The sequence below is a fragment of the Nipponia nippon genome, unplaced genomic scaffold, assembly GCF_047370975.1.
Source record: "Nipponia nippon isolate SJK-2023a ecotype South Korea unplaced genomic scaffold, ASM4737097v1 scaffold_4, whole genome shotgun sequence".
NCBI classification, from domain to species: domain Eukaryota; kingdom Metazoa; phylum Chordata; class Aves; order Pelecaniformes; family Threskiornithidae; genus Nipponia; species Nipponia nippon.
This window is the reverse complement of record NW_028262358.1, coordinates 18,588,799-18,601,644: the sequence shown is the minus strand read 5'-3', so window position 1 is coordinate 18,601,644 and position 12,846 is coordinate 18,588,799. Positions and strand designations below refer to the sequence as shown.

The window sequence follows — 12,846 nt, the reverse complement described above, 5'->3', positions numbered from 1 at the left end:
TCTACCCCCAGATTAATACAGGGATGGAAGACCATTTCCAGGTAAACAGCAAGTATCACGCATTCTCTTACCCGCCACTCTGCCAAGCGGCACAACTCCTATTTTATGCAGCTTCTCCAAGTCACCGTCACCTGAAAAAGCTGGCAGCACTGGGCAGCTGACTTGCTGCATCTACATGCTGCTGTGCATTCCCCTTGTCCATTTAACATGGCAACTTGTCTCAGCTCTCAGACTTAAAGCCAGAAGCTTTTCAGAGAGGGCAGTGTTATACATGTCTGTGTGTTCGGTGTCAGCCACCCAGCTGGGGTTAAGGACTGGTACAGACAGTAAGGCTGAACTTCCTTGGGATCATTTCCACTATTTTTCTGAGGTAGACTGCTAAACAAACTACAAAACTCAAGAAAAAAAAAAAGTGAAAATGTTTTTTTTCATCCACTGCCTATCTCCTGATGATATGAGTGTCTGTTATCAACTCTCTCAAATCTCCCCATGTTACAATTATTTTAAGTAGGGTTGCAAACAAAGGCTTTTTTTGTGATCAGGATACATAGTTTGTCTGAAATTACTTCAAGCTGTATTGTGAACATCAGCTTCTACAGCTTGGGTGAGATTCATTATCTTACAGGAAGAAAAGAACATATAAATACAGAGCAAGATTACCTTCCCTTAGACGCTCAACCACAAAAGTGAATCCAGTAGTTCGCGGATGTAAGACGTACTCGTATTTTTTAAGTCCGTTCTTTTCAGCGAATTCATTACTGCGGGCTTTGGTATTGGCTGAAGGAGAGAATAAAAAGCACCATTTTCTATTAGTGTGCATGTAGCCCAAGAATTAAATATAATTATTATACAACAGGAACAGTACAACAGCAGTTCACACAGTACGAATGTGCAACAGGTTTTCAGGTGGAAACAGACTGCAAGTGTGCTTTCGCTTGGCTATAGTATGGTATGAGGAAGAGCAATGTGGATTGCAAGAAAAGCCTTTTTACCCTCTCATTTCATTGTAGAAAATAATCAGCAAATCTTTCCTATTTATCAAATGCAATCTGAAATCTATAAATTAAAGTCTGTTAATAGTTCTCTGTACACTTCAATATCCATTTTACAGTAAAATGTGTTAATTGGCTCAATTTTTTTTTTTTACTCAAAAGGCACAATATCTAGTAATGTAAGTTTGATATTATGTACAGAAATACCTTGAGGTCAATGTTTAACCACGTTGAACTTATTTCAGAAAGAAAACATGAAATGGGGTAAAACCGTTAATCTAATACATTAAAATGGTGTTTTACATCTTCATTCTGAACTTGACACATTTTGTTCGTCAACCTGCACTGCACATACATGCCCTGTTTTGATTTTTTGACCAACTGCCTCAGTGTCACAACAAATGCTTGCTACTGTACGCAGAGTACACGCAAGGCATCTGGGAAGCGGCGTGGCTAAACCCTGCGACGGATACGTTTTGAACCTCTGGCAGAAAAAAAAGACTCTCACGAGAAAGCCAAACAAAGGCTTTTCAGAGCCAGTTGCTAACAGAGCCCACTGAGCCAGGAAGACGTGGACACTAAAGTGAAAACTTGTGAAGACGGGTGGAGAGGAAGCCATTTGTTCTCCAGTGATGTGCAGGAGGCTCTTCCAAGCAGCCACGGTTAGCAGCCAAACGGACTTTGCTGGCTACCCTTACTCCTTCATTGTGGGTACTGCTGTGCCTCCTCTGGGGCCAAAAGGCAATGGACACGTGCAACGTTCCCTTGGCAACATGGAAAAAACCAATTTCATCAACTAACTTATTAAATAACTTGCATTTATATAGTTTCACAGGTGTTTTAAAAGACAAAATCCCAACAACAGATCTATGGAACAAAATCATTGCCTAAGCAAAATATCATCTTGTTCAAGCAGAAACAGCTCTTTTTTTAAGTGTCCACAGTTAACCTTAAGAGAGATGGGAGATAAAGTAATGAAAAACATATTGCTGCTTAGTAATTTAACAGAACTGATACTTATAGGTAAGTCCTTTCCCTTACAATCATCATAATTTTTCCTGTAAAGGAACAATAGCACAAGTGGACAAATCAACAGCAGTGCGAGATGTCCTTTTTGCAGTAAGGCAACTTTCTTGCATCTTTCTTTTTTTCCTAAATTACATGAGCTCTTTGTTTATCAAAAAATGTGGATGTCCCTCCTAAAGGACCAACTACCTATTAATAAATGCTAGAGCCTATCAGCATACCAAGTGTTTTTTCCCTGTGACCTATTGTTTCCGTGTGTAAGAGTACTGCTTTTCATACCTACAGCCCTGAAGACTTAGCGCACAGATTTCCTGACCATGTGATTTGGAGGAAAACTGTTGCACGGTAGCCAAGCAAGTGATTCAGCAAAGAGAATTCAAAGATTTAATTCTTGCCAAATTGCCAAAACGTACAAATACTTGAAAAATATTACATCTTCAAAAACTGTTGCTAAAATTACAGAATGTGTGAAATACTAGAATTACACTTGGCTATGTAACTTAAATTTATCTTTCCTTGGACATATGTATTATGTCTTTAACCACATGATCAGAGTATCTATTTTTGTCTGCTCAACTACTACTCCATTCAATGTTGAAAATGGAGTATTCTGAACCAGCGAAGGGAACTTGCCTTTAGGATCCCTACCTCCGCGACAGCAAAACTTGCAAAGTGAGTCATGAGCAAGACTTGGAATGGCAGAAAAGACAAGAGCAATCTGGTAATTATTAAATGCTCCTCTGAAAAGCCAGATTCTACCTCTTAGACATAATTGTATTGCACTATTAGCTCAACAACTTAAACTGTTTATTTTCTAAGAAATGACATTGATCACCAAGAATGTTCCTATAAAATGTATACAAGTCAGGAGTTCCTTTCCAGAGTCTGTGGTGATTCAAGTAGAATGCTTTACATGAATTTATCACAAAGTTTTAAGCTAATGTATTGTTTCTTCCAAAGGACAGAGGAAGTGTCATCTTCATTTTCTGCATATCCAAGTTTGGGTTTCACATTGGAACATGTGCAGTCTGCAAATCACGTCAATCGAAGCTTTGAGACATAAGTGCCGTAAGTGTCTACACAAAGCTAAGCAGTCTAAAAATATAATAAATCTAAGTCTTAAGCATCTCAAACTGCACATAGTTAATGAGCACTCAGAAAAACCCTCTCCGTATGTCTGCTCACTCGCACTTTGTTTCAGAGGGAGCATGAAAATGAATTCCTTGGTGTTTCCAAACGCTCCTACTTGCACCACAGGAAAACCAAATAGTAAATGGGCAGTTTCGTTTTCTGAGCAAGACCTAATTGATACTGCAAAAAAGGTTTGGGGCCTCCACTGCCCATTGCCTTGAAGTAATCATCTTCAAATCTCCTCTTAGTGCACCTCCCTGCACTTGGAAAGAACTCACTGTAAACATCTGCAAAACATCTTCCAAATTTCCCTTTACTACAATGCCTTTCTAAAAACATGTGAACAGCTGGATATTGGCACACCGGCCAACACTATTCAGCTATTTCCGGATATTTGTATCCCTGTCTTGCCTCTGGACTATAAGTTTTATATAACTGAGATTGTTCCCTTCCCCTTTTGCATGACCCTAGTGTAATGGGATTTTAGAACTAGAATAACGTTCCCAGCTAATACAGTGATCATTGTCATCTGGAAAAATCATCTCCCTCTTCCTAACAACTATCAAGCCACAGGTCTTTGTGCATTAAACAATATTTATTACAGCAAGTCAGGAAGGTCAAAGGGGTTTTGATGCTATTCTGAAAGCAAGGGTAGGATATGCTTTCACTCTACCAAAAAGTAAGAATAATGCCCTTCCTCCCTCTCCTGCTACTCTCGGCATTTGAAGAAAACAGTTTCTTCCTCTGCTATGACTTATGAACAAATGCACTGACTGCCATCTTATCCGATGTAAGCACTTTGGTGCCTACTGCTGTTCGGGATCCCTGCGCGAGACACCTGTGCCTCAGCCTTCTGGGGGAAATTCAGAGCAAGTCTCGTGGCTCAGCACTGGATTCAACTAAAGGCAGAAAATGTGATGCTCCCCATCATATGAAACCTAGAGGTTAGAAAACTGATCCAGGAAATTAGAAACCCATTTTTATATCCTCTCCAACCTAAGGGCGTTCGCACAACAAACACGTCTTTAAAATCCCTTAATCAATAGACCAGGCTACACTGGCAGAGCTGCAAAACTTATGCAGATGCCTCATCATTCTGCAGTCCAGATTACAACATTCTTAGGTGTAAGAATAAAAAAAAGTGAAAGATGCCTTTGTAAGCCTGATAGTGAAAACACTTCCTTAAAAAGAGGAAACATATGTTCCCTTCTTTGCTTCCAACCAACTAACACAAATTGCATAAAGCAGCTTTTGAAGCAGGGACTGGAAATGAACTCTGTTTAGGTCTCCCCAATCCCAAAACGTCGCTCACATCATTTGGCTAAGGGTGATGTCCCCTCTTGCTCACTCTCTCTGAAAAAGATGAGTAAGCATCACTTTCTAAAAACAAGTATTTTCTTTCTTACACTGTATTTAAGCCAAAGTAAATCTACCCCCAGAGTTTTTGCTCATCATTCCTATTAGGTGTATTTTGCATTTCACTCCTTGGTTCTATTTGCTCCTACGATAAAAAAGAATAAGTAGAATAATCTATTTTTGTGGAAAGCAGCCAGTTTATTAATAGAGGGTCATGTGGAACCTTTCCTGATCCAGAACTGCTTCATGCTGTCTCTTCTGGTCTCACACTGACCTGCCTCTCCTCCCTGTCTCCTTCAGCTAGTACATGCTGCCTCTCAGAGGGTACGTTCTTTGGGGCTGTGACAAGCACAAGAAGTCAAACTTATTTGAGACTTTAGACACTACAGCAGAGCAATTGTCAAACTACACAAAAGAACAAGAATTTAAAGGTTCTGGCTATAACCTCTTACATTTTTTTTTGCTCCTGTGCTCCCTTTGGTACATCATTTGATTACATTTTTTCTTATTTACCTCAAAATTACGTGGGCAAATCCTATTTATCAGATTTTTAAATTATTTGAAAAGCTCAGAAAGTCAGCACTTTCTAGAAGCACCACACTTCAGAATTTCATTTAAAGTAACTGGAGGAAGAAACGATGCTAACATATTGTCTTCATTTTTTGAGTTACAGATTTTTAAGAAGTTAAATTGCTTTTGCCCCTGAAAACCATAGGATACAATGAACAAATTCAATTTTTTTAGAAGTCAAATTATATTTTTTAATTTGTGAGCTAGTCTTGAGTTAAAACAAAAAGATCTCTAGAATTCGACTTTGATGGAAGCCATAAGGCAGTAACAAGCTGCATTCGTGTGAATCTGAAGAGTGTTTGGAATTAAAACTCCAAGCCTTGTACCCAACAAAAAGCTAAGTCTGTGCTCCCCATGAAATACGTATGCAGTATTAGCTCCTCTCAAACAAGCTCACATGCTTTTACAGATTCAACATTGTCCAGGCTGATTTGTTTTGCTGGACGTCACCCAAAAGAATTACGAATTTCCCTCATCATCCTACTGGAAAGCGGATTCTGACAACTTTAATACAACTATTTCTGAGAAATCCTGAACTACTGTTTTTTGGTGTTTTTTTTTTTTTTTGCTAGTACTAGCGCACTGAAATTTCAATATTAAGTACTACCTCTCCCTTAATCTGACTTGTGATAAAAGCATGCATGTACTTCTACGATTTCGAATTACTCTGAAATGATATCGGTACCAGACAGTGAAAGAAGAAACGAGTACTCCAGAAATTTCTCTTTTAAAAAACCCCCTCATTTCTCTCTCTGGTAGAGGTTTGCATGGAAATCATAAAAGCTACATTGGCTCACAGTTGATATTTTAAGAAAAAGTCAAGCAGTTGTTCTTATTTGTGCTATTTTCTAACTATTACATGTTAAAGCTACCTCTACCAGTATTTTGAGCCATATTTTTTTGCATTACCAAAGTACATCATATTTACTAGAAAAAGAGAAAAATCCAATTGCAGTTCATTGTTACCTGCTAGACAGAATACTGTATGTGTTCCACATCACAACATTCCTGCTAAAATCTGGGCTCTAGCAAGCTTTCCTACTTTTTTTTTAGCTGTTCCTCAAGGAAGAAAGGTCTGTGCAATCACACTCTGTCCACCTGTTCCCCTTAACTTCCGAAGCTATTGCCACTTGCAAACAAAGTTTGCAAGGTCTGAAACCCCACAGGACCTTCAGAAAAAACAATGGCTGAGTAAAGGGAAGCCTCCAAGAGTAGAGATCTTAAAAACGGGAAAAGCCAGGGCAGGATCCGCAGGTATTTAGTCTGTCAGGGCTTTCAGCACAGCATGCAGCGGTCTGTCGGTTAAGGCAAGTATTGGTGAGGATGAGCCACAGCACACGATGCCTCTTGCTGAGACAGCAGCAAGAGATTTGTGAAGGAAACATCACACAGAAGGAAACAGAAGGAAAAAGGAGAAGTTGGAGTGAAGAAGAGACCACGTATAGGGATGCAGACACAAATCCATAAGAAATGAGGCTTTAACAGGCACAGAGCAACACAGCAACTTTTTTTTGTTATTGCTTTCTGAAGAATTACTACAAAGAATCTTGTAAGCAACACCAAGAAAAACAAAAGAACAAGCAAAACGGTGGGTGGTATTCCAGCTTTCCAGAAGCACTAGACTTATGGTTGCTTTGCCTTCTTCAGGGCTTCAGAAAGTCTGGCTATATGGTTATCTGCTGAGGGCTTCTTTTGAAGCAATTACAATAAAATACCTTTGATGCACTTAGCTTTAACCTTGAAGTACTCCAGAGTGAAAAGATGACCAACCTATCAGAAATAAGTATATAATTATTACCTCAGACCCTATACATCCAGTCTGCAAATACATTGTTCAGGGTTCATGACATTACTATTTCTAAAATTTATTTACGTAGCATCTTCCACTGCAAAGTACTTCACCAACTTGAAGTCAGGCAGTGGCTCGTGTACAAATACAGTCATACTTCACATCTCTTTGAAACCTTTCATTCTCAAATACCTGAAAACATTATATAATTTCTTATAAAGAGGAGTAAATCTATCATTGTCATGCGGCCACTGACAGGATAAAAAAATGACAGTAGCACAGAGCTGCACAGCAATTCTGCTTTTCAGTGAAGTACATGTAGAATGTTATTTTTCATTTTAAGCACCGGAAGAATTTTGTTTTCACAAGTAATTAGCAGTTTTGGAATTTGGTCAGAAAACAAAAGCCATTGCCTCTATTTTTGCAAAATGTTCCCTAGGATATTGAGCAACCATTCAGAACAAAACTGCGGTTTATTTCTTATTCTAAAAGATGGAACATGAGGTTGCAATAGGTCCTAATACGTCAATAACGTAACAGTTTTCTGAAACTCATTTTTTCAAAATGTTACACAAAATACATTATTATGTTCTATCATTCTCATATGGCGTAAACGTGTTGCTTGGTCAGGATTAGCTTGTCAAAGGATTTTGCCCTGTCTCCTACAATATTTTAAAATACATGAGCTAATGTTTCCTGTGAAGACAATTAGATACGGAGAGCTATTTACTTTCACAGAAAGAGCCCCGGGGTTTTGCCTGTCTCTGTACATCTTATTATGCACAAATACAATATGAAGGTGGCATTCATTACTGATGGCAAGTTAGAGTGGTAAACACCGGACAGTTTAACATGTCAGAAGCCAGCACGGCTGCCCAAGGAAGCAGTGCCCTTTCGTCTTCCCTGCCCACCACTCCGTCCTTCCCACCGCACTGCCTCCTCCCTGGGCTGCTCAGCAAACCAGGGGGAAATGATCACCACCCATCTGTGGTGGCTTAAACTGACTTCAGAAGAACAGCACAGCTAGCGCGGACATCCGTTCGACACTGCAAAGTTAAAGAGTACGTGTTACACACGTATGAGGAAGGAACACCAGAACAACAGAAATATCTTTAAAAAAAAAATCTGTCAAAAATCAGAAATCCAATTAGAGGATTTTTTAATATTAAGTGAAGAATCTTGTCTGCATTAATTTCTCAGTGGATGGTACCAACAGCATATACTTAAATTTAGTCTAAGTCATTTATATCAGTTACAACAGCAGAGAGAAAATCCTGTGTTTCCTTAAGCTACTCCACATTCAGGTGGGAGCATCCCCACCACTGCCTTTGGGACTCTGCAGCTCAAGTGTTAACACACCACAGCTGTCTCAGTCCTCAGTAATTCTTCTCTTTTAAAACTGCAGTATGAAACTTCCTCAGTTCTGTAAAATATGTTGTCTCTGAGGAATATTGGGAGGGATTAGAAGGTATACATAATTTATGGAATAAATTACAAACAATCTAATTCTTTCAATCATCTTGAGGTTAAAACACCTGTTCAGAAAGAGAGTGTGAGCGACCCAAGGAGGAGTCTCCTGACTCCATGAATAATATTAACATTTCATCTCATAATTCAGAGCTAGGAGGGGAGCGTTGTTAATGAATCCAAAGGAAAAAAAATTAAAGTGAGCTAATTTCCATCCTACTTCCTAATTTTAGATACAAAATAACTAATTCAACAAGACATATCACGTGAAGCGGTCCAAGAATGTACAATGAATTTATACTGTTTTAGGAAGGCTGATCAAGTGATGACAATTCCCTATAGTGTGATAGCATCTGAATACTATACATATCCATTTTTAAGGATATCGGGAATACAGAAGAAAAAATAGCAGTATATGTCAGTTATTCTTATACTGTATCTAGTACTTACTGATCTGGCATTGCAATAAAATATGATTTGACAATATCTGCAAGGGAAAGTATAGTAAAAATCTTTTAAATAAGCTAAAAGGTGGAAGTTTACTTGTAATTGATTTTCTAGTTAAAGATGATGCTTATCAAATCATGCTGCAGGCATGAACCACTACAGAACACTCATACAGTGTTTTCTTTTATCAGCAACTGCGTCGTCTTCAACACTGGTTAGCAGCTTGCTACTAATGCCATAAGATACCTGTATTGAGGTAGACATTTTATTAAGAATTAATACTACAGGATCCAACTCATTAAATTTACTCTTATGATAATGTCAATATTTGTTTTCTTATAGAGGCAGACTGCTTACGTGGCCTAAGGAAGAAGTACCTCCATTTTCTTCTCTTAAAACATTAGGCAAGAAATCTAATAGAATCATTAGTTGTCCTCTTCAATCACTCTTCCATAGGTCTGAAATGATTTTGCACTGTTGGCCTCAGTAAGACGGGAAACGGGAACATGCAAGTGATTTAATCCAGGTCTTGAAATCTACTTTTGCTAATGCAATGTACACACAGTACTGACCAATATAAAGCCATTTCAACCATCAGATGCTTTGAAATGTAACGGTTATTTCAGGAAGACTGGCAAAGCCTCCCAGTGGAACTACGTTTGTGCCTCTCAAGTGAATCAGCATAGACGATCATGAACTATAGCTTCCACTGTCCATGAGAACCCAGTCTTGCTCCTGCCTTGAACTTTTTTTAACTATTTCCATAAACAACAAAGAATTTCCGCATTGAACGCTCCATGAGAAGATGACAAATGCAGCCTACCTGTGAGATCAGTTCCTTCCGGAAAGATGAGGAGTTGTAGTGGTTCATGAATGTCACAGAAATAATCCAGCATTTTTTCAAAGTGACTCTTGTCATCTTCCCACTTTCTCTGAATGAAAACAAAGGCAGCAACCTGCATTGCCCAGCCTAAGGTTTAAAAAAAAAAAACAAAACAAAACCAAACAAACCAAAACACCTTTAGTAACATTTCACTCTGATACTTCCACAGTGTCTGATATTCCAAAATATTTTTTAAATTGTGTTAGACACAACATTTTATTTACTCTCCACCTGTCCTCACCTCTGATTAAGAGCACTTAGTTGCCTTGTAAAAGGAGTTTTGGACAGGAAGCAAAAGAATGCATAATCCAAATAAATGAATCTAAATAAATTTGGAATGGCTACAGTTTTGCAAAACTCAAGTTACAGAGACAGAAAAGCTTTCCAGAAAGCAAGAATAGGGTCAATGCTGTCATGAGGTGAAGTATTTAAAACCATTGCACTCACTGTAACATCATCAGTCATTGCAACACTGATTTGCTCAAGGGAAGGCGCTGCCCCTACGGACAAACATCTCAGCAATGCACCGCAGGATATAAGAAAGCTGCACTATATAGAGATAGTTGCCCTTAGTAGTGCATGTTAACCGTGTGCGTTGTGCAGAAAATTTCTATTGCTTTGAGGGCTTTATTACATATACCTTCTTAAAATTTTCATTACTAATAGAAGAAAATAAAAAGTTGTTGTTTACACTTGATTATAGAAAAATTTGATGTGTATCCATTTGTATTAATACACAAGACAACTGTGAAGATTTACAGCCTGACATCAAACTGACAATGTAATGCAGTTAAATAAATGAAATTGCTGCTGAGCCCGCAGCTCCGGGGTCACACGCCGTATCTTCAATAAACATTCTTGGCTTTTTTGGCACAATTTTGTATACAATAGATCACATAATATTAGAAGTTCTGTCCACTAGTTCAGACAGCAGGATGAAAAAAATCAGGGCTGCAGTTCTGCCACATGCCCGTGGTGCTCCTTTCTTAAACAGGGCTCAGAAGAGCATGACATTGCCTTACCACTGTACTTGGCTAGCCTGTATCTCGTCAGAAAACCTGAAGACAGATATTCCACATCAAAGAGAAAACATCACAGCATCCCATTCTCCTCTTTGCTCACCACAGTTCTCAAAAGTCTGTTTTCCCTTTGCTGGTGACTTACAGCATGTTACTCTTCCACTTTATTTCAGCTCCTCTTTACAGGGATTCCTTTCTATTCCATTCGTGGCAATATCTTACAAGGAGCATATGCTAGAAAATCACTTATTAAAGTCACCAATTTCTAAATCAACTTCATAAGTCAGCCTGGGTAATGTATGAACCAAGCTGCGTAATCTCTTCTGTATTAGACAGGAACATTAACTGTATTGTTAAAGATTTCTAACCTGTATCATGGGGTAGATACTTTTTAAATCAACTAAACAGATGGAGCATGCATAACTAACATGCCTTCTTCAATCTAGACCTAATGAGTCTCAGATAGTCAGATAATGAATGATATCCAGGTAACTGAATACTGGAAGTGGTTATATGAATTAAGAAAATAAATGCTCAGAATGCAGTCTCAGCAAATCCTTTCAAATTTGCACGCTGTACTTGTTAAAAACCCTCTGTAAACAAAACTAATCTTTGACCACAACATTTTGTATGCATCTATGCACATATCACATTCCCACATCTGCAGTGTCAAGAAACATCAGTACAGCTTTATTAATAGAGGCTATCCATGCTTAAACAAATTATTTGCAGGAAAAAATAAAGGTCCATTTAAAAGTAACTGAAAAATAACTTACGTAATTTAACTATGCTCTCTTCCGGCATTTAATCATCTCCTACTGCTACAATACACTTCATTACAATGGTACAAAACCAATATTTTAAATTGAACTAATCAAGGCTTCATTTTCACATTTTCATTGTGTTATACGAAGAGGACATCTCTTCATACCAAATGTTGCCAAAGCATCCCGTTGCCTTAGAAGATACATGGAAATGGCATGAAGCTGCATCAGGGAAAGTTCAGACTGGACACTAGGAAAGGGTTCTTCACTGAGAGGGTGGTCGGTCCCTGGAACCGGCTCCCTGGGGAAGGGGTCACGGCACCAAGCCTATCAGAGCTCAAGGAGTGTCTGGACAACACTCTTAGTCATATGGTTTAGTTTTAGGTAGTCCTACGAGCAACAGGGAGTTGGACTCGATGATCCTTATGGATCCCTGCCAACCTGAGAAATTCTATGATTCTATGATACCTCATCTGAAATCAAATTCATAAAAATGGACACAGTAAAGGAAATAGCCCTCTAAGCAGAAACAGAGATTCCTTGTACCATACCATTTACAACTCTGAGAATGTAGATGCTCCATGGGACAGAGTGGAAAAATACAGAGATTAGGAAAGTTGTGCTGTGGTTTTGGTGTTTTCCAGTCGTTCTTACCTCTCAGCCCAGACCTTTTGTATGTTTTATGTACCCTAGACACTATGCCTAAATTAGTTTATGCAAAACCTGTACTGTGCTAAACCATTTTATTGTGTGGTATCACACATCAGACCTAAATTATTCAGTCCTTGTGTTCTCATTGCAGCAAAATCTGTAGGCAGAAAGAAGGGAAACAAGAAGCAAAATAAATGCTCACTTGGGAAGCCTGCTGATACTTTCCCAGGTCAGCAGCTCCTTAGGAAGATTGATTTTGGTCCATAATAGGGAAGGAGCATGGAAAAAATGTCACTGCCAGATCCCACCCTCTCCCCTACCTTTCTTCATAAAGCACAAGGCTTTAAATTATATGGAAACTTGCATAGAAACTCTTTCTAGCGATCATTCTTCAACAGCACTGTGAATATCAAATTACAATCACCTTTAGCTACTAAGAAAGCTGCTGCTTCGGTGACTCGTATTTTACCTGACTAAACTGGTGTAAAGCAGAGGATATAATGCAGTAGTTTCCCATTCGTGTCCTAAGTGGTGGTGTCATATACAGGCTATGAAAAATTAAACAGAGGCAGTAATGTAATGACAGTAGAATGTCAGGGAGGAGGAAGAAAGAAAGAGAGGGAAGGGAGTTGGGAGGCATCTAAAATAAACAACAGGTTTGATTTTCTAACCTTTCCAATAGATAACATCCAGTGTTCTGGAAAAATTTTTCTATGTTTAAGTGTATATCTAGTTAGATAAAACAGTCCTG

At 38.6% G+C, this 12,846-nt stretch overlaps 1 protein-coding gene across 3 annotated transcripts in view; it reads right to left on the bottom strand.

Annotated features, from left to right (window-relative positions):
• LCLAT1 (lysocardiolipin acyltransferase 1) overlaps window positions 1-12,846 on the bottom strand; it is a 120,916-nt gene that overhangs the window by 54,574 nt on the left and 53,496 nt on the right. For 2 of the 3 annotated variants that reach the window (XM_087776348.1, XM_009472497.2), the window contains 2 exons: window positions 9,602-9,748; window positions 661-777 (listed from right to left, as the gene is read on the bottom strand). In XM_087776348.1, coding sequence (XP_087632474.1) covers window positions 661-777; window positions 9,602-9,748 — 264 coding nt within the window. The remainder of the gene's footprint in view (window positions 1-660; window positions 778-9,601; window positions 9,749-12,846) is intronic. The other variant, XM_087776349.1, reaches the window with a different exon arrangement.